The sequence below is a fragment of the Poecile atricapillus genome, chromosome 1 (genome assembly GCF_030490865.1).
Source record: "Poecile atricapillus isolate bPoeAtr1 chromosome 1, bPoeAtr1.hap1, whole genome shotgun sequence".
In the NCBI taxonomy this organism is placed as follows: domain Eukaryota; kingdom Metazoa; phylum Chordata; class Aves; order Passeriformes; family Paridae; genus Poecile; species Poecile atricapillus.
Window position 1 is genome coordinate 127,057,312 of NC_081249.1, and position 22,268 is coordinate 127,079,579.

General features: G+C 61.8%; 3 protein-coding genes across 8 annotated transcripts; 2 read left to right on the top strand and 1 right to left on the bottom strand.

Annotated features, from left to right (window-relative positions):
* Window positions 1–116: 116 nt before the first annotated feature.
* On the bottom strand, window positions 117–7,615 carry STX3 (syntaxin 3). 4 transcript variants are annotated; one of them, XM_058834400.1, is made up of 12 exons: window positions 6,790–7,615; window positions 5,343–5,420; window positions 5,164–5,263; window positions 4,995–5,069; window positions 4,838–4,905; window positions 4,243–4,351; window positions 3,967–4,040; window positions 3,745–3,879; window positions 2,861–2,971; window positions 1,570–1,849; window positions 765–865; window positions 427–571 (listed from the first exon to the last, which is right to left on the bottom strand). In XM_058834400.1, the coding sequence occupies exons 1-12, from the start codon at window positions 6,817–6,819 to the stop codon at window positions 536–538; spliced, it is 1,197 nt and encodes a 398-aa protein (XP_058690383.1). In that variant the 5' UTR covers window positions 6,820–7,615; the 3' UTR covers window positions 427–535. The 4 variants fall into 4 exon arrangements, 3 of the variants coding, with proteins under 3 accessions (XP_058690373.1, XP_058690383.1, XP_058690392.1); XM_058834390.1 differs by having other exon boundaries at window positions 117–865; window positions 1,570–1,798; window positions 6,790–7,384; XM_058834409.1 differs by lacking the exons at window positions 427–571; window positions 765–865 and adding an exon at window positions 2,268–2,375 and having other exon boundaries at window positions 1,664–1,798.
* A 176-nt stretch (window positions 7,616–7,791) lies between these two features.
* PATL1 (PAT1 homolog 1, processing body mRNA decay factor) lies at window positions 7,792–15,160 on the top strand. 2 transcript variants are annotated; one of them, XM_058834367.1, is made up of 19 exons: window positions 7,792–7,952; window positions 8,430–8,541; window positions 8,626–8,837; window positions 8,917–8,994; window positions 9,576–9,770; window positions 9,858–9,959; window positions 10,133–10,222; window positions 10,354–10,565; window positions 10,638–10,727; window positions 10,857–11,040; window positions 12,033–12,156; window positions 12,244–12,341; window positions 12,424–12,483; window positions 12,591–12,739; window positions 13,055–13,214; window positions 13,375–13,524; window positions 13,918–14,009; window positions 14,148–14,297; window positions 14,477–15,160. In XM_058834367.1, exons 1-19 carry the CDS (start codon window positions 7,938–7,940, stop codon window positions 14,496–14,498), a joined length of 2,295 nt encoding a protein of 764 aa, XP_058690350.1. In that variant the 5' UTR covers window positions 7,792–7,937; the 3' UTR covers window positions 14,499–15,160. The 2 variants fall into 2 exon arrangements, with proteins under 2 accessions (XP_058690350.1, XP_058690360.1); XM_058834377.1 differs by having other exon boundaries at window positions 8,920–8,994.
* Window positions 15,161–15,950: 790 nt separating this feature from the next.
* OSBP (oxysterol binding protein) lies at window positions 15,951–21,757 on the top strand. 2 transcript variants are annotated; one of them, XM_058834348.1, is made up of 14 exons: window positions 15,961–16,283; window positions 17,242–17,450; window positions 18,008–18,255; window positions 18,328–18,526; window positions 18,828–18,933; window positions 19,013–19,067; window positions 19,166–19,297; window positions 19,374–19,619; window positions 19,700–19,820; window positions 19,903–20,006; window positions 20,096–20,191; window positions 20,274–20,455; window positions 20,540–20,760; window positions 20,836–21,757. In XM_058834348.1, exons 1-14 carry the CDS (start codon window positions 15,976–15,978, stop codon window positions 20,976–20,978), a joined length of 2,370 nt encoding a protein of 789 aa, XP_058690331.1. In that variant the 5' UTR covers window positions 15,961–15,975; the 3' UTR covers window positions 20,979–21,757. The 2 variants fall into 2 exon arrangements, with proteins under 2 accessions (XP_058690338.1, XP_058690331.1); XM_058834355.1 differs by having other exon boundaries at window positions 15,951–16,283; window positions 20,540–21,757.
* Window positions 21,758–22,268: the final 511 nt, after the last annotated feature.

Below are 22,268 nucleotides of genomic sequence, written 5' to 3' on the forward strand. Positions count from 1 at the left end.
GGAGCATCCTGAGGGATAGATGGATCAGGATTTGAGGCATGAGGATCTTTATCCCAAGGTGGGGTTTGGAGGTGGGGGATAAATGGATCGGGGTTTGAAGCACGAGGTTCTCTATCCCAAAGTGGATTTTAAGAGCTGGGAGCATCCTGAGGGATCCACGGATCAGGTCGGAGCCAGGAGGCAGAGTGTGGGTGAGCTCTTTATTGAGGAGGAAGGCTCCAGCATGGGTGGCTGCACATCCAAGGAGCTCCAAGCACAGGGAGAGGCTCCTCCGGCCGCCCCGGCAAGGCAGAGCCCTGTGTCCCCCTCCGAGAGGGACACGGCCCCTCCAGCCGCTCCGTGCCACCGAGGAGGGGCTGCTTGTCACAGCGGCCACCGACTGTCACCCGAGTGGAGGAGGAGGAGGAGGAGAGTGGGGACCTTGGTGCTGGGAGGGGAGCAGGGGGTGTGGTGGGAGGGCTCCACTCCTCCAGGGACACGTGGGATGTCCTCGGGGCTCCGGGGATCGTGGCTTGGCCGGGATCTCTCCGATGGATCATCCGGGCAGGGGGACAGGAGGGGGAAAGGCCACCTGTGACAGGGAAGAAGATGAGGTGACAGGAAGGGGATGTGGCTCCTAGTGCTGTCACCATCCCCATCCCTCCCCAGAGTGGCAGCCTGGAGACACTCAGGGCGAATCCAACCCCGGCAAGGCCTGAACCCGCTCCCTGGGATTGGGGTGTACCAGGGACCCCCCTGTGCCACCCCATTCCTGTCCCTGTCACCTGGAGGGCAGCGGGTGGGGGGCTCAGGCGAAGATGCTCCCGATGCTGGATGCCAGGATGATGGCGAGGATGATGCAGCACAACATGATCATGATCTTCTTCTGCTCGGGGAGACAGGGAATGTGAGGCAGGGACACTGCTGGGGACAGGGACAGGGAATGGGCTGGGGAGGAACACAGGATAAGGATGGGGCTGGGGAGGGGGGCAAGAGACAAGGACAGGGGCTGGGGAGGAGTCAGAGAAGGTGGCAGGACAGGTGTGAGCTGATTCTGTGTAGCACAGGGAGGGGACAGTGCCAGCATGCTCTGGGACAGGTGACCAAACACTGTGACTTACCCAAAAACTTGCGGCGGGGGGGGGTTGGGGAGTGTCTGGACAGGGCCGGGAGTTGGGGGTGTCCCCAGCCCCCTGTTTCCCCCTCGTGTCCTACAGCACCGGGAAACGGGGCCGGTCCAACCCCCAGATTCCCGAACACCGGGAGCCGAGCCAGAGCCGTGCCGGTGGCTTTGGGTGTTCCCGGTGCCAGCACGGAGAGGAGGCGCAGGGCGGGATCAGCGGGATTTTATTACAATGGGAGTTAAATACCCACGATCAACACATCCTCCCGCCCGGACATCAAAGCCAAGAGGGGACTGGGACCCCGACAGATCCGTCTGTCACAGCATGGTGACAACAAACCACGCTGGTGCCACCAAACCCCGTGTCCCGTCCCTATTCTCGCCCTCATTCCACCGGGATGCCCGCGCAGGCGAGCGTCCGGCCCTCGGATTTGTGTCCTTGTCACCCTTCGCTGGGGCTGTGGCACCGGTGGCCGAGTCCCAAGAGGACGGACGGAATCGGAATCCTGTCTCCTTCCGTGAGGACATGAGGAGCAGATCCCAGGGAGTGGCAGGATGGGCGGGAAAGGCGGCGGTGCTGAAACCGCGGCGGGAATCGGGACACGGAGGGCTGGGAGCAGCAGGTCCGGGAGGAGCGGGGAGAGGAGGGGTCCAGGATCCCGCCGGAGGTGACATCGCTGGGATGGTCGGGAGCGTCTGGAGGAGGGAAAGGGGAGCTGGAGACGCCGGCAGGGAAGGGGACGGGGACTGCAGCGGGAAGGAGGGAGTGGGGATGGCAGAGATGGATGTGAGGAAGAGACAAAATCCAGAGCCGGGAGCAACACGGACCCCCAAGGAATGCAGACCCTCGAGCAACACAGACCCTCAAGCACTGCAGACCCCAAAAAATGCAGACCCCACACAGCACAGACCCCTGAGCACCAGAGACCCCTGAACATCACAGGCTCCTGAGCACTGCAGACCCCCAAAAAACACAGACCCCAGAGCACCAGGGGCCCCCAGACATTGCAGACCCTCAAAGAACACCCTCAGCACTGCAGACCTGAGATCACCAATCCCAGAATCCAGCATCTCAAATCCTAAAGCACTGGAGCCCCCCAAGCAGGAGATGACACTGGGATCCCCTAGGGCTCTGTGTCCCTGCAGTGGGGGTCCCAACACTTACAGACCCCTGCCCCAGGGGCTATTTCATGTTCAGCCCAACCGAGAGTCCAATGATGAGGGCAACTGTCCCCAGCAAGAGCACGGCCACTGCCACCAAAATCAGCAGCTTCTGGGGGAACAGGGGCGAGTCGGGGGTGGTGACACCTGTCTTGTGGGGGGGGACATGGGGGAACCGAGGGGCTCTGGAGAGCCAGAGGTGCTGCAGAGCCCTGGGGATGGGGCAGGAGGGGCTGAGTCCTCACCAGCTCATCACACCTGAGGGTGGGAGGGGGTGCAGGGGTGGCAGTGGGACAGAGAGGGACAGAGCTGCCCTGGGGTCACTGCGGGGAGGTGGGAGCCACTGGGGTCAGCTGGGGGATATGAGGGGTGGCTGAGGGAGACAGGAGGTGACTGTGGGAAATAAGGGAATCTCGGGGCTGCTGGAGGATATGGGGAGGTGCTGGGAACACTGTGAGATGTGAAGGCACAATGAGGGCCAGAGGGGGACACTGGGGGTACCTCTGGGATGCTAGGGGCTACAGAGGGGACATTGGGGGCTACGAAGGGGACATTGGGGGCTACAAAGGGGACACAGGGGCTGTCGGTCTGTCTCACCCTCCTGGCCTCACTTTGGTACTTCACAGCCTTTTTGGTGTCAGCCACGGCCCGTTCCACGAACCCGACAGACTGGTCCATGTTGTTCTCTATGCGGTCGATCATGGCTCCCTAGGGAGCACCCGGGGGACATAGAGAGAGGGGGGTACACTGAGAGCACCCTGGGGTGCTGGCACCCACCCACCTGGCGCGTCTGGCCCCGGCACCAGATCGTCTCTGTGCTCTGCTCCACGTGCTCGACTCTGCATTATCCAGCAGCCCTCCCTGGGGGAGAAGGGACAGGGTTGGTGGGGACAACGGTGACACAGCCCCACAGCACGTGGCACACCCGCACACGCAGGTACTCACCCATCCCTGGGGCACGCAGCAGCTCCTCATGTGGCATGGGGGACAGAGAGGGGCTGAGAGAGGGGACCGCGCCACCACAGGGCAGGGGACACAGGAGTGTCCCTCCCGGCCACCGTGGGGTGGTGGGTGGCTCCGTGGGAACACATGCAGTGGTAACCACCCCAGCCCATATCGCTCCATGGCTGGACCCCCTCTGCAGGTCCCTGGGCCACTCCACGGTCCCATGCAGGTCCCTGTGACCCCACACTCAGGTCCCTGCTTGTCCCTGGTCACCCTATGCATAGGTCCCTGCTCGTCCCCATATGTGGGTCCCTGCACATTCCTCTGACCCTGTGCCCAAATCCCTGCTCATGTCCGTGTCTCCATACACAGGTTATCCCTGTGACCCCACACCCAGGTTCCTCCTTGTCCCCATGCTCAGGTCCCTATTCACTGTCCACAGGTCCCTGCTCATCTCTGTGACCCCATGTCCAGGTCCCCGCTTGTCCCTGTGTGTTCCTGTGTCCCCACAGCCGGGTCCCTGCGTGACCCCGTACCTGATTCTCCACCAGCATGGCGATGTCCACGAACATATCGTGGAGCTCCTTGATGCTGCTCTCCAGGCGCACGATGTCCTTGTGCCGCCCCTCGATCTCGCTCAGCGCCTGCTTCGAGATCTGCGAGTCCATGATCTGCAGGGGCAGGGGAACGTCAGCGGAGGGGCCTGGCCCTGTGACACACCCCCGTGTCCCCTGCTGTCCCCCCGTGTCAGGGCTCACCCCCGAGGTGAAGATGGAGGGGTTCCCACTCTCCAGCATCTCCTCCAGCTCCTCGTCCGTCGTGTTCTTGCCGGCTGCGGGCACGTGAAGAGGGATGGGGACGGGCCCCGCCCAGTCCGGGATAAGGGGTAGGGTCTGTATGGCCTGGCCCCACCCACTTAACTAAACTTGGTCAAATGGGAGGGGTCTGGATGAGTTGGTTCCTCCCACTTTATGAAAGGGTTGGGGGTTGATGCCCAGGCTGTGCCCACCCACCCGCGGGGCTCGGTCACGCACTGATTTCCAGCTGGCGCTGGATCCGGCCCTTGCTCCGCTCCCGGAAATCCACCTGCGCCTCGTTGTACTTGGTCATGACGTCCACGAACTTGCGGGACAGGACCGAGTGCTGGGGACAGGGACAGGGATGTGAGGGTGGGGATGGGGATGGGGACTTTGGGATGGGGACACCCCAGGGCATGGTGTGACCCTGGGGGACTGGACCTGGTCCTGGGAACGAGGACATGGAACACCCCACGCATGGAATGTCCCCATGGGCCATTTTCACAGAGGACAGGAACGAGGACAGAGGTGTGATGCTGTCCAGGGGACAAGATGAGGTGCTGGGGATGGGGACAGGAAGTCAGATCAGTGACACTCTGGGCATGGGATGTTGCTGATCCCAGGATGGACGGGACAATGAGAGCCAGGGGACCCTGGATATAGCATGTCCCAGCACAGGGCGGCAGGAAAGTGTTGGGGACAGGGCAGAGGGACACAAGGCCTGGGATCACAGGGGATAGAACTGGGGAGACTTGGACCTGGACATGCCACATCCCCAGCCCGTGGGAGACAGGGTGGGACCTGGGGACGCTGGCTGTGGACCAGAGCTCACCTGGGACTTGCGTATCCGAAGGTCGGCGGAGGATCGTGCCTCATCCTGCTCGATGTTCCTCTCCATACCTGTAGGGAGACAGACCTCAACCCATCAGGAACCTTTCCCACTGCCAGCCCCCATGATCCCAGAGTCCCAAGGGGACAGGGACACTCACTCTTCAGCTTGTTACGGACGCTGTTGGCCATTTTCTTGATCTCTGCCGTCAGCTGCTCCAGGTCATCTTTGGTCTCTGTGGGATCATGGGTGTGAGCCACCATGGGAATGTTCCCAGGGAAGGTCCCTGTGAGCAGGGGAGGCTGTGGGGACATGGTGACAGCACTCACTCTGCTCTGGGATGGGGGCTGAGAGGATGATGCTGTAGAGCTTCTTGGCTTCCTCCACGTTCTCTGAGATCTTGTCGATGTTCTGCCGGGTCTCCTCAATCTGGGCATGCCCGGGAGGATTTTGGGGGGGTGAGGAGGGAGCCCTACGCCCCCCAGCCCCGCTCCCAGCCCTCCCTCACCTCCGCGAAGAACTCATCCATGAAGGCCGTGTTGTCCACGGCGATCTCCAGCTCCTCCTCGTCATCCGCATCTTGCTTCTGTTGGGACACAGCGCTCAGGGTGGACCCTCTGCCCTGCCAGAGTCCCCCAGGGGCTCCCCAGGGGTGACAGGGACACGGGGGGAGTAGCCATGGGGATGTGGTAGCACAGGGGGGGACATCTGCAGCAGGGGACAGCCGGGGGGGGCTGAGCACAGCTCACATCTGGCCACACGTGGCTGGGAATTAAGGGATTGCTGGGCTCGGCCAGAGGGAGGGGACGGGGACAGCAATAGGATGGGGATGGGACAGGGTTTATGTCCCAGACCGTGGCCCCACGGCAGGTCTGGGGCAGCCCTGGGGGGCACGAAGGTGGCTGGTACCCTTCACTCTGGTGTAGTGCCCAGGCCCCCACCCATGTGCTCCCAAATCCAGCCCTTCCCAAAACTCAATCTCAGCCCCACTGCCTTCCCTCACCCCCTCAGCTCCACCAGCACCCCGGGGGTGCTGTTGGGGTGTCCTGGAGAGGGGAACAGACCCCAGGCTGAGACCCCCCCAACCCCCTCCTCCTGCTGTTGGAGTAAAAATAAAATTAATCCCTTTGCTCTCCCCTGAGGGCTTTATCTGATGGCTCCATAATCCCGGTAAATCCCTGCCAAGCCTCCCTGCCACGGCTAGGGGCCCGGCTGCGAGTTGGGGGCCTGCTGGGACCCCACCATCCGTGGCACATGATCCTGCTGGGGAGCAGGGGGAGCCCCCCAGGAGTGGGGGGAAGTGGGGCCCCAAGGCAGAGCGGGAAAAGGGAGAAGGAAGTGGCGCTGGTACCAGGAACATGGGCAAGTGTGGGGTGCAGAATGGGGTGTGGGCACCCCAAATCCACTGCCATTCCCTGCGGGATGGACACCTCCCATAGGCCGGGTGTGGGCTGGTGTCTCCCCATCGCACCCCACGGCGTGGGGGGACGGGACTCAACTGGGAGGGTCACGTCACCCCAAAACAGCCACCGTCCCCCCAAACAGCACGGGGATGCCCCCCCCCCCAGTCCCTCCCACCTGACACCCGCCTTGAGTGAGGCTCAGGGTCCCCCATCTGCCATGGGGTGACCCCCGTGACACCCCCACGCACAGTGGGGTGAGGTCTCGGGGCCATCCATCCCGTGGTGTCCCCGCTCACCATGGATTGGGGTCTTCCCAAGACCCCAGTCCACCATGGATGTCACCCCCCACCCCCGTGACACCCCCGGGCACCGTGGGGTGGCATTTTGGTGACATTCACCCCGTGACGTCCCCATCCACCACAGACTTGGTTTTTGAGGCTCCCTCTCCCCGTGATGCCCTCATCTCGGGGACCCCCATCCCGGTGTCATCCTTTTCCTGAGGGGCCCCCTGGAGGTGTCCCCTGTCCCCTCCCCACGCCCGGAGTCCCTCACCGCCTTGAGCTGCTCCAGCCGGTCCTTCATGGTGCCCCCAAAGGCTGGGGGGGCGCGGGGGGGTCCCCGTCCTCGCCCAGCGCAGGGATGGGGGATGTCACCCTCGGTCCTCGCCGCTCGGCCAGGCCTCCTACATCCAGGCGAGGTGGCGGGTGGCCCTGTCCCCTGTGCCTGTCCCCAAGCCCGGGGCTGTCCCTGCGCTAATCCCCAGTGACGGGCACAAGGAAGGCGCCGAGGGGAGGGACGAGCTGGAGCCGCCCCTTCACCTGGGACACCCGGTGACACCGGACCCGCTGCAGACGGTAGCTGGGGGTGGCCCCCGGGCACCCCGGGAGGTGACAGAGGTGGGGGAGGATGTGGGTTTGGAGGCGATGAGGAAGCTGATGCCCCACGGGGGTCACACGGTGAGGACGTGTCACCCCCTGCCACGTGTGGCTGCAGCGGGAGAACGGCTGGGGACAGGGAAGGCGGCTGGGGGGACACAGCTGGGGACACGGCTGTGGGTGTGGGTCACAGCTGGGCACGTGGCTGGGTTCAGGGGACACCACGCGGTGGGATGAGGCTGTGGATAGGGGGTCACAGCTGGGGACACAGCTGGGGGCGGGACACAGCCATGGATTCAACACACAGCTGGGGGGACACGGCTGGAGACGGGACAGGAGCAGGCACAGGGGACGGCTTGAGGACATGGCTGCAATTAGGGGACACAAGTCAGGGTCGTGACTGGGTGCAGGGGTCACGGCTGGGGGAGACACAGCTGGGGACAGAGGACACAGCTGGGGAACATGACTGTGGATGGGACACAGCTGGGGACAGGGCTGGGCGGGCACTGCGGGAGCTATGGATGGAGTGACAGCGGGCATGGATGGCACTGGGGGGCACGGCTGCGGGCAGGGGACATGCGGCTGTCACAGCTGTGGGGGGTAGAAAAAGGGACGCTGCCTCTTTAAGAAACACACAGGATGGGCGTGGTCTCAGTTGGGCGTGGCCCCCGTTGGCTCCGCCCCATCGCGCGCCGGAGGGCGTGGCACGGGGGATGTTGCGGCGGATGACGTCATGCGGCTGCGCCCGCGGCGGCGCATGCGCGGCGGGGCCCGGGGCCTGGTCGGGCGGCGCGGAGCCTGCGGGCGGGGGGCGCCGGCGCCGCCATGTTCCGGTACCCGGTGAGCGGGGAGGGGCCGGGGAGGAGCCGGGGGGGGGCCAGGCCGGGCGGGGCCCCGCGGGGCCTGCGGGAGAAACGCGCCGGGACGGCAGTGGGGCGGTGTAACGGGGTGGGGGGGGGTATAACGGGCTGGTGCGGGGGAGGTAAAAGGAGTTGGGGAGGGCGGTCCCTGAGGGGGTCTGAGGGGCTGGGAGGGAGCTCCAGGGTGACAGAAGGAGTCTGGGGTCACTGGGGAACTGTAACGGGCTGGGGGAGTGTGTAACGGGCGGGGTGACTCTCTAGGTTTGGAGGGGTCACTGGGGGGATGTAACGGGTTGGGGGAGTCACTGCACGGGAATAATGAGCTGGGGGGGTTTCCGGGGTGGATAATGGGGCTGGGGGAGGTATTGCTGGTTGAGGGCGTTATTGTACAGATATAATGGGCTGGGGGGTCATCAGGGAGGTACAGTGGGGCTGACCCCATCCCCGGCTGTCCCAGTCCCTGGAGGACTGCCCGCTGGACGAGGATGAAGATGCCTTCCAGGCCCTGGGGGAGGAGGATGAAGACATCGACCAGTTCAACGATGACACCTTCGGGGCCGGGGCCGTCGGTGAGACCCTGAGCGTCACCCCCAGATCTCCCTGAGCCCACAGATCCCCCCGGCCCACATCCCTCACCCTGTGCTCCCTCGCAGATGATGACTGGCAGGAGGCCCACGAGCGGCTGGCGGAGCTGGAGGACAAGGCCGGGTCGAGCCGGGAGCCGGACGGTCCCGTTGGGAATGACGGGGATGTTCTGGGTGATCCCGAGGACGCGCTGGCCGAGCGGCTCACGCGACTTGTCATCGACAGCGAGCTGGAGGACCCGGCCATCATGCAGGCCGTGCACACCAGGGACCCCCCGCAGGTGGGAATGGGCTGGGGGATCCCGGGGGATGTGAGGATGGATCTCGCTGCGCCGTCCTGACTCTCCTTGTGCTCTGCAGCAGCCTGGAGGGCTGAATTCCAGCATCTGGGACAGTTCAGCTGTGCTGCGGCGCATCCGGGGGCCACTCCTCGCTCAGGTAGGGCAGGGGGCTCCTCCCTGGTGATCCCAAGTGCCTGTGGCAACCAGCTGGGTGGGTTAAACTGTTCCTGGGATAGTGGAGTGTCCCGCTTCCCTCCAGCTGCATCCATGGCTTGTGGGGGACCCTCATAGCTGTCACCCTCTGTCCCCACATCGGACCCTGGAGGGCTGGGATGGCAGATTTTTGCTGTTCTGGGATGCCTGGTGATGTCTGAGGGATTTGAGGGCTCCCAGCAGGATCTGGGAATGTTGATGCCTGGAGGCAGAGGATTTTTGTGTTGTTGTGGTTTCATTAAGAGTCAGGCTTTGAAGTGCTGCGTGTCCAATCCTCTCCCAACTCTCTCCTGGCTCTGCCAGGCTGGGAGGTGACCCAGAATTCCCACCCCACGCCCTGTTATCCCAAACGGGATGCTCTTGGCAGTCACGTGTGCTTCGGGAATGCCCGGCATCACATGGAGATCCCAAGGAAGCACAGGGGACATGGAGAGCTGACAGTAGGAAGTGGGGACACCAACCCTCCTCCTTGTCCCAGCCTGTGACTCTCAGGGAACGGGGGTGTCCCTCCCATTCCTCCCACAGGAGATGCCGCCCGTGTCCGTGCTGGATTATGCCCTTCCCCAGAGGCCTCCGCAGGCTCGGGATGAAGAGCGGGATCCATCGGAGCGGGCGCTGCCCCGGCGCTCCTCGTCCCCCATCATCGGCAGCCCCCCGGTCCGGGCCGTTCCCATCGGCACCCCCCCGAAACAGGCTGCCATCCCGAACTTCAACCAGCAGGTACCTCCTCACTTCCCAACTTCCCACTGCTCCCAGGGGTGTAAGCTGCTTCCCAGGGGAGTGACTGTGCCACTTGCCTCTTCCTAGATCCTGTGTCCCAAGCCTGTCCACATCCGAGCTACCATGCAGCAGCGTTATCCCACTCCCTATGGAGAGAGGATGTCCCCCAACCAGCTCTGCAATGTTCCGGTATCCAGCTTTCTCTCCACCGTTTTTCTGGGGATTGATGACCAGGTCCCTCCAAGACCTCCCTGTGTTCCTGTGGCTCATCCCCACCCCACAGAGCCTGGCCTTCCTGGGATTTGTCCTATCTGCCAGTCGTGGTCTGTGACTGGGGTCCCTTTTCCCAACTTTTTCCCCAGAATTCCTCCCTCCTGGGTCACCCGTTCCCCCACAGCGTCCCTCCCGTTCTCACGCACCTGCAGAGAGCCCAGCTACTCGGAGGAGCCCAGGTAAAGCTCTTTCCTGTGCTTTATCCCACTTTTCCTCCTGGCTCTGGGACTTGGCTCTCCATGGCTGTTGCCGGCCATCCCAGATCCTTTTCCCACCCGGCTGACTCCAGGTGTCCTCTCTGCCCCTCCAGGCCGGCCGAATGTCCCCCAGCCAGTTTGCCCGGGTGTCCGGGCTGGTGGGGAGCCCGCTGCCCTCTGTGAATCCCAAGCTGCTCCAGGGCAGAGTTGGGCAGATGATGTCCCCAGCCGGTGGGTTCCGTGCCTTTTTCGGGGCTCCCCCTGCCCCGCCCCCCTCGCAGCTGCCGCACCCTCCGGGCCCCGGATCCCACCTGCAGAACCTGAGGTCGGTGCTGTCCCTGTCCCAGCACCCCAGCCGCTCCCTGCATCCATCCCTGACAATTCCCGCTCTCCCCAGGCCGCAGACCCAGATGTTCCGGCCGGACACGACCCATTTGCACCCCCAGCACCGCCGGCTCCTGCACCAGCGGCAGCAGCAGAACCGGAAGTGAGTGCGGGGACAGGGACGGGGCCACGTGGCACGGGGACGTGTCCTGCTTCTGGGGTCACCTGTCCCCCCTCTTTGTCCCTTCCTGTAGCTCCGGTGTGCTCACGGGTGCCCTTCTTCTCCTGCCAGCCAGCACCGGAGCCTCAACGGCTCCGGGGGGGACCGAGGGGGCCACCGGAGCAGCCATCAGGAGCAGATCCGTAAGGATCCCTATGCCAACCTCATGCTGCAGCGGGAAAAGGACTGGGTGTCCAAGATCCAGATGATGCAGCTGCAGAGCACTGATCCCTACCTGGATGATTATTATTATCAGGTACTTGGTAGCAGTATCTTCCCCTTGTCCATTGGGTATTGTTGGGAATGGGGTGCAGAGAGAGATCCAGTTTATTGCTTTCTTCCTGGAAAAGGAAGGCAGAGGGACAGGGTGGGATCAGCATCCTTGGGAAGAGCTGACTCCTTGGGCGAGATTTCCAGGAGTGAGGAGATGTTGGGATACACCAATCTCATAAGTCTGGGATAACAGGAGAGCAGCTCCTCTCCATCAGAAGTGTGACAGAGCCAGGATAAAACCCTTGGAATGAGACAAGGGAAATGCTAAATGGAAAACTCAAGATCTTGAGGTCCTTGGGCAGGGAAAGGCTGACTTTGGTCTGACTGGGAATGGTGGTGGTGAATCCTGTGGGAATCCAAAGAGTGCAGTGGAGAAGGTGGATAGGGAGAGAGTGCTCCTGCTTTTTTCCATTTCAGGAATGGGGGATTGTCAGACAATGCTGGGAAAAGCCAGACTTGGAGCAGGTGAAGCAATGTGGTGGTTGGGGGACTGTTTGAGGGTTCCCAGGGAGAGAGGGAAATGTCTGGGATGGTCCTTGGGAGATTGAATGGAATGGAAGAGCTGTGGCTGCTGAGTCCATGCTCTCGTGAGGTGGCAGAGTTTTTCTGGGATCTGTGGGTGAGCTGGTCCCAACAGAAAAGAGGAACTCGTGCAGGATGTGAGTCAGCAAAGCTCTGCCATTGTGAAATAGGGTGGATGGGGTGGGGAGGCCCCAGCACAGTGCTGGTGGAGCAAGGCAGGCTGACTGGGATGTGCTGGGAAGGACTGGGAATCCCACAAGGAGAGCAGATGTCATTGTCCTGAGAGAGGGTTAAGGAGGAGCCTCGATCTCTCTCATCCTGAGGAATGGGAGAGGAGGATGGACTCTGCTGTGGCTTAAATGATGATGTTGAGAAGATAATGGAGCTGAAGAGAAGGAGATGGTCAATGGTTTTTTGGGAGAAGGCTCTCAACTTTTCCTCTCCCTGCCTCAGAATTACTTCCAGAAGCTGGAGAAGTTGGCAGCAGCTGAGGAAGTGCACGGTGATGGTCCCAAGAAGGAGCGCACTAAACTCATCACCCCACAGGTGGCCAAGCTGGAGCACACCTACAAGCCAGGTAAAGCCCTCCAGCAGCCCCAGGGCTCCTTTTATCCAGGGATTGCAGGGGCTCATCCCTCGGCTTCCCTGTCCCTCCTTCCTGCAGTGCAGTTTGAGGGCTCGCTAGGAAAGCTCACCGTCTCCAGTGTCAACAACCCCCGGAAGATGATCGACGCCGTGGTGACGTCCCGCAGTGAGGATGATGTGAGTTCCTGGTCTTCCTCCTTTCCAACACAGCCCTGTGGCTGCTTCCCACTGCCCTGATTCCCTCTTCCCTCCCTGGCAGGAGACAAAGGAGAAGCAGGTCCGGGATAAGAGGCGACAGACCCTCGTCACCATCGAGAAAGTGAGTTTGAAGGGGATCATCCTGACCCTCAGAGGTCCATGGTGGGATAAAAAGTGGACCAACCCAACCCATTCCATGATTTCCTGAGTGATCCATGCTTCCTGCAGACGTACAGCCTCCTCCTGGACGTGGAGGACTATGAGCGCCGCTACCTCCTGAGCCTGGAAGGGGAGCGGCCAGCCCTGATGGGAGAAAGGAAGCAGAAGATCTGTGACATGTACGACAATCTGAGGGGGAAGGCACCTGGGCAGGACAGGTGAGCGGGATTTGGGAGCTCCAACACTCTGGGACCACAGCAGCCAGTTTTCGGTGGATCTGTTTGACTCTTGCAGGGAGCTGAAGTAACCTTTTTTTTTTATCCATTTTACCCTCACTTTGGTTACAAAGTCACAATTTCCATCCCCTCTGGCAGGACTGATTTAGGGATGTCATTCCTGTGTAGTTTTGCTCTCCTCAGGGATGTTTTGTGAGGTGTGGGTGTTTTCCATCTGGTGCTGGGGCAGATCCCGGTATGGGATAACCCTGGGATGCTCCCAGTTGATGGTAGACACCTTTCTCCCACCCACCTCAGGCCAAGCGATGACCACTTCATGCAGATCATGTGCATCCGGAAAGGAAAGCGCCTGGTGGCCCGGATCCTCCCCTTCCTGGCTCCAGAGCAAGCGGCTGACGTGCTCATGGCCACGGCCAGGAACCTGCCCTTCCTCATCAAGAAGGATGCTCAGGATGAGGTGAGGCTCCAGAGGCTGAAAGGGCTCCATGTGTCTTCAGGATGGTAGTTCCTGGGAGGGTGCCAGAGGTTTGGAGGGGCTGTGTGGGAGAAGCTGTTTGCAATTCCAGCCAGGCACAGGGAAGTGTGTTGAGCTCCCAACTGTGTTCCTTTCTCCACAGGTGCTTCCCTGCCTCTTGAGGCCCTTTTCCCACGTCCTCTACCACCTTCCCCTGGGAACAGTCACCAGCCTTGTGCAGCAGCTCACGAACCTACCTCAGAGCGCCGCCGCTCCCACCAACCTGCACCTCACTGCTGTGCTCCAAAACAAGGTGCTCCTCATCCCCACCCCTTCCCAGCCTTGGGAATTGCCCCAGCAGCCTCTCAGCACCGGGGTGTTCCCCTCACTCTTTAACAAGGGTGTCTGGCACATTAATTAATGGCCTGAGGTAGCCCTGGGCTCTGCATCAGCCTGGCAGCATTTTCTGGGTCTGTCCCACTGTACTTCATGCTCCAGTCCTGGAATTTGGGGTGGGAATGTTGCTCCAGTAAGTCCCTCCTGGGCTGGCAATGGTCTGTGGTCTTTTCTTCCTCCTCCTCCTGCAAAGGCAGCCAGGGATCTTCCCGCCTGTGGCAGCATTCCAGGAGGGTTGGGAAGTGTTGAGGATTGTCAGATTGTCCCGAGGAGTGTTTGGAGGGAACTGATCCCCTCCGTGTTCCCACAGTTTGGTCTGTCCCTGCTGTACCTGGTTCTGAGCCGAGGGGAGGAATTGCAGAGCTCAGACACAAACACGGAGCTGATGCAGGACAACCAATGGTGAGTTCCTGTCCCGGGCTGGCATTTTCCTGCCTGGAATGTCACCACACTCCCAGCCCCTTGGGGAGAAAAAGGTAGCCTCCAGGCTTCTGGAGCCCCCATGCCTCTCACTGCTCCCTTCTCCCGTTTTTCTGGCAGGACAGAGCTGATGCTGATGGCGACCCGGGAGCTCCTGCGGATCCCTCAGGGAGCTTTGGCAAAGCCCGTGTCCATCCCCTCCAACTTGATCTCCCTCTTCTCTCGCTATGTTGACCAGCAGAAGTTGAACCTGCTGGAGACAAAATTGCAGTGAGTGCCAGCCCTCTTTTCCCATGGGAATGTGGCCCTGTTCCAACAGGGAACCTGGAGAAGGGGGAAACCAGAGGTGGGGGTGCAGCTGGAGAAGGATTGGGGTGTGGAAAAGCAGCTTGGGGAGAGGGGAATCACTGCCTCCCTCTTATCCCACCACTGTTGTTCCCTGGTTCCAGCTTAGTGCAGGGGATCCGGTAGATCTCCGTGGCTCCTCGCCACCACCGGAATGTTCCAGAGGAAGGATGGATGGAAGGAAGGAAGGATGGATGGATGGAGGGCACACGGTTCACCCCACACTTCCCCTGACACCTGGCCTGGCACATGGGGCACATCTGCCCTCCAGTCCCTGGATCAGCAGGAAGAGGGGGTTGTTTGGCTGCTCCCCCCTTTCATACAAAGTGCTGCCTTTCCCTGCTGCTCCCAATTTCCCCCTGACTCCCTCTGCACCCCCAAAAACTGCTGCTTCCCCCCCAAACACACACACACACACCACACACACACACTACTGAGGATCCTGGGAAGTGGGGAGCCCCTTGCTCCACATCCTTGGCCAGGGGTTCCCTGCTCCTTCCCTGCTCCTTCTCCAGCCCTTCCCACAAGCACTGAGCTCTGCTTCCTGCCCTTCCCCACACTTCACACACCTGTTTCGCACACTCGCCTCGTCTTCCCAAAATTCGGCTCCTTCCCTCCCCCTGGGATCAGCCCCAGCATCTCCGGGGTGGGGAGGCACAGCCGGGTCTCTGTCCCCTCTGGATCGGATCCGGGTGGATTCAGCTGTGCTGCTCCTTGGGAAGGTGGTGGTGGTGGTTGGGGGATAATTTTACCTTTTTTTTTTTTTTTTTTTTTTTTTTTTTTTTTTTTTTTTTTTTTTCCTTTTAAAAATAAAAAAAAACCATGAGATTTGCACATATAGGGATTTTTCACCCCGGAATTATTCTTCCTGGCATTAACCAGCCCCCCATCCGCTGCTCCCGGCTCCTTCCCTGTCTTTTTCCTCTGACAGATCAAGTGGAAAGTTCATTTATTATTTTATTTTATTTCTTTTTTTCTTTTACCCTGCTTTTTTGTTTTGGTTTTTTTTGCCTTCCCGCCTCCCCCCCCCCCCTTTACTGCTTTTTTTCTTAATTTCATTTGCTTGCAGTAATTTTTTTTGTTTGGTTTTTTTCTTCCCCATCCCTTCCAGTCTTTGGTTCTGGTTAATGAGAATAAAGTTTCTAAATTTACATTTTTATAGGGTATTGTAAATAAAGATGAATTGTATACGGCTGCCAGCCTGGCCTCTCCTTCTCTGGCCCGAGCCCCGCCCTGCGCGACCCCGCAATGTCCCGGCCTTGTCCCCGCTCTGTCCCCTCGGGGGGCTCGAACCCGCGAGCCCCGGGAGTGCCTCCGTGGGCAGCGGGCAGGGGGCGTGGCTACGCTTCAGCCAATGGTAACGCGCGTGTCGCGAGGTCCCGCCCCTCAGCCAATCGCTGGCGGGTGACTCACCGCGAGGCGTCAGCACGCGCGGCGCGACGCTCCCCCGCCCATTGGCTCCCAGCCTGATTGACAGCCGAGGTGTCCGCCGTTGACCAATCGCAACGCGCGAACCGCCCCGCCGGCGATCCGTCCGCCAATGGGACGGGGACGTGGGCGGGGCGAGTGACGGCAACGCGGCGGGGCGGTGGCGGCGGCGGCGATGGCGGAGCTGCGTGCGGCGGGCGCGGGACCCGGCCCGGCCGCGCCCCCGGGCCCCCCGGCCCTGCCCGCGGCCCCCGGCGCGCCCCCGGCCCTGCCCTCACCGGCGGCGAGCGTCGGGGCGGCACCGGCACCGACGGCGGCGCCGGCAGCACCGACAACGTCGGCGGGCGGCGGAGCCGGCGCGGGCGGCGGCGGGGCCGGTCCCGGCTCGGCTCGCGAGGGTTGGCTCTTCAAGTGGACCAACTACATCAAGGGATACCAGCGCCGCTGGTTCGTGCTCAGCAATGGGCTGCTCAGCTACTACCGGTACGCCCCGGGACCCGCCCCGCCGCCCCCCGGGCCCCCCGTGACCTTGGGGCCGGGCTGAGCCCCCGCGGCGGGAGGGAAGCCGCTGTGGGCCCCCCGCACCCAGCTGGGGAGCGCTCGGTGCCCCGGTGCCAGCTGGGAAGGAGCGCGGCTGTCACCTCCCTGTCTCCACGGTTGTCACCTCTCTGTCACCGGGGATGTCACCTCCCGGTCACCGGGGCCGCTCTTGGCCGAGGGGAGGTCGCTAGCCTGCTCCCCGTCGCCCCTCTGTGCCAGCAGGAGAGGGGGGCGGTTGTCACACCCCTGTCCCCATGGTTGTCACCTCCGGGTTGTCCCGGGGATTGTCACATCCCTGTCCCCGTGGGTATCTGAGGACAGGTGGGGGCGGGGGTCTGCAGCCCCCTCAGCCTCCCGCAGCTCCCGGGTCCCGCTGTCCCTCCCAGCAGCTCTTCCCGGTGGCCTCGTGTGTTGTCACCTGCGGGGACACCTGAGCCCGGCCGTGGGGGTGGCCCTGTCCCTCCATTATTGATGAGGAACCCGAGCCTTCGGCAGCTGCCAGTTCCGGTTACACCGCCGACAACGGGGGGGCACCGGGCTGGGGGTAACTGGGCTGGGGGTGGCCCGGCTGGATGTCACCTCTGTCACCTGCTGACGTGGAAGGGGAGTGCCAGCCTGGCGTGGCCTCTCTGGGACTTCACCCTCATCCCGGGCCCTGCCAGGATCCGGGAAGCACCGGATCCCTGAGGCTCCAGTATCCCTGAGGCCGCTCCTGGGGGCTGTGGACTTGTCCCCCCAAAGTGACATCCCCAGGCTTGGCCCTGCTCTGGTGCCAGCAAACCCTCCCTATTAATAGCCCTGGCTGCCAGACTGGGAACACCGAGCCCCCTGCGCAGCCCCCCGAGGGCACATCCCGGGGATCCCAGCCCTGTCCTTCCCTCACCACGGCCTTCCTGTGCAGATCCAAGGCGGAGATGGGCCACACGTGCCGTGGCACCATCAACCTGGCCACAGCCAACATCACCGTGGAGGATTCCTGCAATTTCATAATCTCCAACGGTGGAGCCCAGACCTACCACCTCAAGGCCAGCTCTGAGGTGGAGCGGCAGCGCTGGGTCACCGCCCTCGAGCTCGCGAAGGCCAAGGCTGTCAAGATGCTGGAGGAGTCAGGTACAGAATTCCTGGATCCATGGCAAGGTCACGGTGCATTCAGGGTGAAATCCCAGTGCCCAGAGTAGGATCAGTGTCTTCAGAGTGGGATCTCAGGCCTGCACAGACCCCGGACCATGTTTCCAGAGCCCCACAGGACCCAGAGCAGGATATTAGTGTTCCACAGGATCCCAGTGCCTCACAGAACTGAGGGCAGGATCCCAATGCCCAAAGAACCCCAGCCCCACAGGGCACAGGATCCCGGTGACCCCAGGGCAGGATCACAGGGCAGCATCAGTGCCTTTAGGGCAGGCTTCAAGTTCCTCACAAACCCAGTGCCCCCAGGGCAGGATCCCGGTGCCCTGGGCAGCATCCCAGCATCTCCAGCAAGGTTTGGAAGGGGATGGCTATGTCCATGCACGTGTGACCCCAACAGCCTGGCGTGCATAGAGATGGACCATCAGTGTTTGGGAGCTCTCAGGGATTTGGGGATCCCCCCATGCCCTTCCTAGCAGCCCCACCACCAGCTCCTGGCATGACATAACAATCCCACACTTCCCGTCCCTTCCCACCTGCAGACGACTCCGGCGACGAGTCTGTGTCACAGACAGACAAGACGGAGCTGCAGAACACCCTGCGGATTTTATCCAGCAAAGTGGAGGACCTGAGCACCTGCAACGACCTGATCGCCAAGCACGGCACGGCCCTGCAGCGCTCCCTCAGCGAGCTCGAGGCCCTGCGGCTCCCTGCGGAGAGCACGGATAAGATCAAGCAGGTCAACGAGCGGGCCACGCTCTTCCGCATCACCTCCAACGCCATGATCAATGTGAGTCCCCATCCCGAGGATTCCATAGTGGGAAAAGCCCCCACTTCCATGCTGAGTGCTGTTTCCCCGCAGGCCTGCCGGGATTTCATGCTCCTGGCACAAACGCACGGGAAGAAGTGGCAGAAGTCGCTGCAGCAGGAACGGGATCAGCGGATTCGGCTGGAGGAGACGCTGGAGCAGCTGGCCAAGCAGCACAACCACCTGGAAAGGGCTTTCCGGGGGGCCACGGTGCTCCCTGCCGGCACGCCCGGCACTGGAGGCTCTGGAAAAGGTGGGGAGGGACACGTGCTGTGCCCAAGTGTCTCTGAGGTGCTTCCCGGGATTTTCTGAGCCAGACTCAGCTTCTCTCACTCTGCTGATCCCGAGGGATGTGTCTGTCCCAGTTCACCTGTGTAGCCAAGTGATTCTGGCATCCACAACAGGGTCCAAACTGGCTCCTCTGAGCCTTATCCAACACCCCTCAGATCTGGGGTAGGGTGTGACCCCCTCGCCTTGCTGATGGTGACAGGGGAGCCTTCGGCAGGAAACTGGGAATGATATCCTTTCCTCACCAGCCCTCTCCCCTTTCCCAGATCTGTGCTGCCCTGCCAAAGGTGACCTGAGTGATGAGGATGATGACAACAATGAGTTCTTTGATGCCCCGGAGATCTTCCCCATGCCTGATGTCATGGGCCACAAGTGAGTTTTGGGGGAGAGGGGGATCCTCTCACTGCTCTGCCCTGCTTGGGAATGTTCACCCCCTTTCCCCCCTTCCCAGGAGAACTGGGAGCAACATCAGCGGCACCAGCAGTGACATCAGCCTGGATGAGCAGGTGGGATGGGGGTTTATGGCTTGGGGGTGCCCCAATTCCCATGGAAGTGTTTTGGGAGGTCACAGGGATATAACAGCCTTTGTCTCCCCTCTCCCTAGTACAAGCACCAGGTTGAAGACACCAAGAAGGAGAAGAGAACCCGCATTCCCTACAAACCCAACTACAGCCTCAACCTCTGGAGCATCATGAAGAACTGCATCGGGAAGGAGCTGTCCAAGATTCCCATGCCAGTGAGCACAGATGCAGCCGGTGGGTGGGTGTGGGGCACTGCAGAACCCCCTTTTTTTGACCCATTCCCTCTTCCAGGTGAATTTCAATGAGCCGCTGTCCATGCTGCAGCGGCTGACAGAGGACCTGGAATACCATGAGCTCCTGGATCGGGCAGCGCGGTGCGAGAGCTCCCTGGAGCAGCTGTGCTACGTGGCCGCTTTCACCGTGTCCTCCTACTCCACCACCGTCTTCCGCACCAGCAAACCCTTCAACCCACTCCTGGGGGAAACCTTCGAGCTGGATCGCCTGGAGGAGAACGGATACCGCTCCCTCTGCGAGCAGGTGCGGCCGGCTCCTCTCTCCCAGCCTTTCCTGGGCCATTGGGATGGCCAGCACTGAGCTGTCCCCAATCCCGTGTCCAGGTGAGCCACCACCCGCCGGCCGCTGCCCACCACGCTGACTCCAAGAACGGCTGGACGCTGCGCCAAGAAATCAAAATCACCAGCAAATTCCGAGGGAAATACCTCTCCATCATGCCTCTGGGTGAGCCCCCCAGGAGTGTGTGGGATTTTTGGGACCGCCTGAGGCTTCAGTTGTGGTTCCCAGCACAATCTCCCTCCCTCAGGTACCATCCACTGCGTCTTCCACTCCTCCGGCCACCACTACACGTGGAAAAAGGTGACGACCACCGTGCACAACATCATAGTGGGGAAGCTCTGGATAGACCAGGTGGGAAGTCGTGGATGGGAGCTGTATGGAAGCGTGGATCCCTGCGGAATGGGGCATGGGTGGGTCTGACTGTCTTCTCCCCTCCACAGTCAGGTGAGATTGAGATCGTCAACCACAAGACAGGGGACAAGTGCATCCTCAAGTTTGTCCCTTATAGCTACTTCTCCCGGGATGTGGCAAGGAAGGTAGGGACATGGAGCCATGGAATACCCTGGGCTGCTCTTGACTGTGGTGTGTCCTAATCCAGGCTGTCCCCTCTCCCGCCAGGTGACCGGGGAGGTGATGGATCCCTCGGGAAAGGTGCATTTTGCCCTGCTGGGCACGTGGGATGAGAAGATGGATTGCTACAAGGTCCAGGTGGGAACAGGGGACAACGGAGCTGAGGCGCGGCCACGAGCCCATGAGGCTGAGGACAGCCGGGTGCTGCTATGGAAGCGAAACCCTCTCCCGTGAGTGGGGAAAACGGGAATGAGGCAGCCCTGGGAGCTGGGCTGTGGGGCCGGTGCTGAGTCCCATTCCTTGCCATGCCTTAGGAAGTATGCAGAGAACATGTACTACTTCTCGGAGCTGGCGCTGACCCTGAACGCGCCGGAGAGCGGGACGGCCCCCACGGACAGCCGGCGGCGCCCGGACCAGCGCCTCATGGAGAACGGGAGGTGGGACGAGGCCAATGCCGAGAAGCAGCGGCTGGAGGAGAAACAACGGCTCTCTCGCAAGCGCCGCGAGGCCGAGGCCGCCCGCGCCACCGAGGACGGTAAGGCGGGGCTGTCAGACAGGGATGTCGCCCCTCAGTGTCCCCCCCAGGCCCTCACCCCGCTGTGCCCCCCAGGAACACCCTACGATCCCTACAAACCGCTGTGGTTCGAGCGGAAGAAGGACCCCGTGACCCAGGAGCTGGCGCACATCTACAAGGGGGGCTACTGGGAGAGCAAGGAGAAGCAGGACTGGAGCTTGTGCCCAGATATTTTCTGAGCCCGGCGAGGAGGAGGAGGAGGAGGAGCGGCGGGGGGGGAGGGATGAAGGCCAGGATCCCCCCGTCCATCCGTCTGTCTTAACCGTGTGTCCCCGCGCCTCGCCGTGAGCGCCGGCCGGGCTTTGCCTTAGCCCACCCAAACTGACCTTGGGGAGCAGGAGCCAACACAGCTCCCCCCCAAATCTGTGCTGGAGCAGGGGGGGTCCATTCATCCCACCCACCTCCTCAGCATCCTGGGGTGGAGAGCACGGCTGCCCCTGGGGTGGGGGGCCCTGGGGAAGGCACAGCGGGGCGAGCCCGAGGCTGGCCTTGGTCTCCCCCCCTCCCCTTTTATTCCCGTTCCCCTTCGCCCCCAGGAGTTCGGGTGCTTTTGGAGTCTGGAGGGGGCCAGACTCCCACCCCAGCCTGTTCTATAGGTGTATATTATATATATGTAGAGAGCAATCGGGGTCCCCTTCTCCCCCACAGCCCCCAGTTTGGGGGGTCCCCACCCTCCCCGGGGTGGGCCCCGCATGTCGGGACCACCCATGAGGTGCCTTCCCTGTAGGTTTAGGGCAGGGGGAGGGCCTGGGTTTTGGGGGGGTCTCTCCAGGGTGCAGTGGGACCCTGCACCCCCAGACACTACAGGGGTGGGGAGATGCACCGTGGGGGAGTCTCTGCACCCCCGAACCCGAAACTGGGGGCGTTTGATGCCTTTTTATTTTATTTTTTCTTTTTTTGGGTTGTTTTTTTTTTGTCTCCAGAAAAGGAACTAAATTAAAATCTGTGAATGCCCCAATGCTGTGCCTGCTCTGTGGGGTAGGGGGAGGGTCCAGCCTGCGACTGATTGGGGGTGGGGGGATCCCCTACTCCTGTAGGGATCTTGAGTGGCAGCACCCAAACAGGGACTTTAACCCCGTTCATGGGATTCTTCAGGAGCCACCTTGTCCACTCCCCCGGTTCTGCTGCCCTGTGACAGATGGGGGGGATTGAGGGGTGTCTCCTGTGTCCCCCTGTGTCCCCCACTGGATTTGGGGTGCTGGGGACGCCCTGGGTGACTTTTTGGGAGGACCCTTGACCTCTTCCAAGGGACCTGGTCTGAGGGGGAGCATGGAAACAGGGGAGGTCCTGAGTGGCCTTGGGGTCACCTGGGGGCACTTCCATGGGGCGGGGATGTCCCAAGGGACGCCCTGCGTGTGACACAGGTCCCTCCATGCCCTGCCCGTCCCCATGGTACGTGGCCTCTGATTGGCCAGCTGCCATGAGAGGCGCGTGCTGATTGGTCGAACCTTTGCCATCCCTCGCGCTGA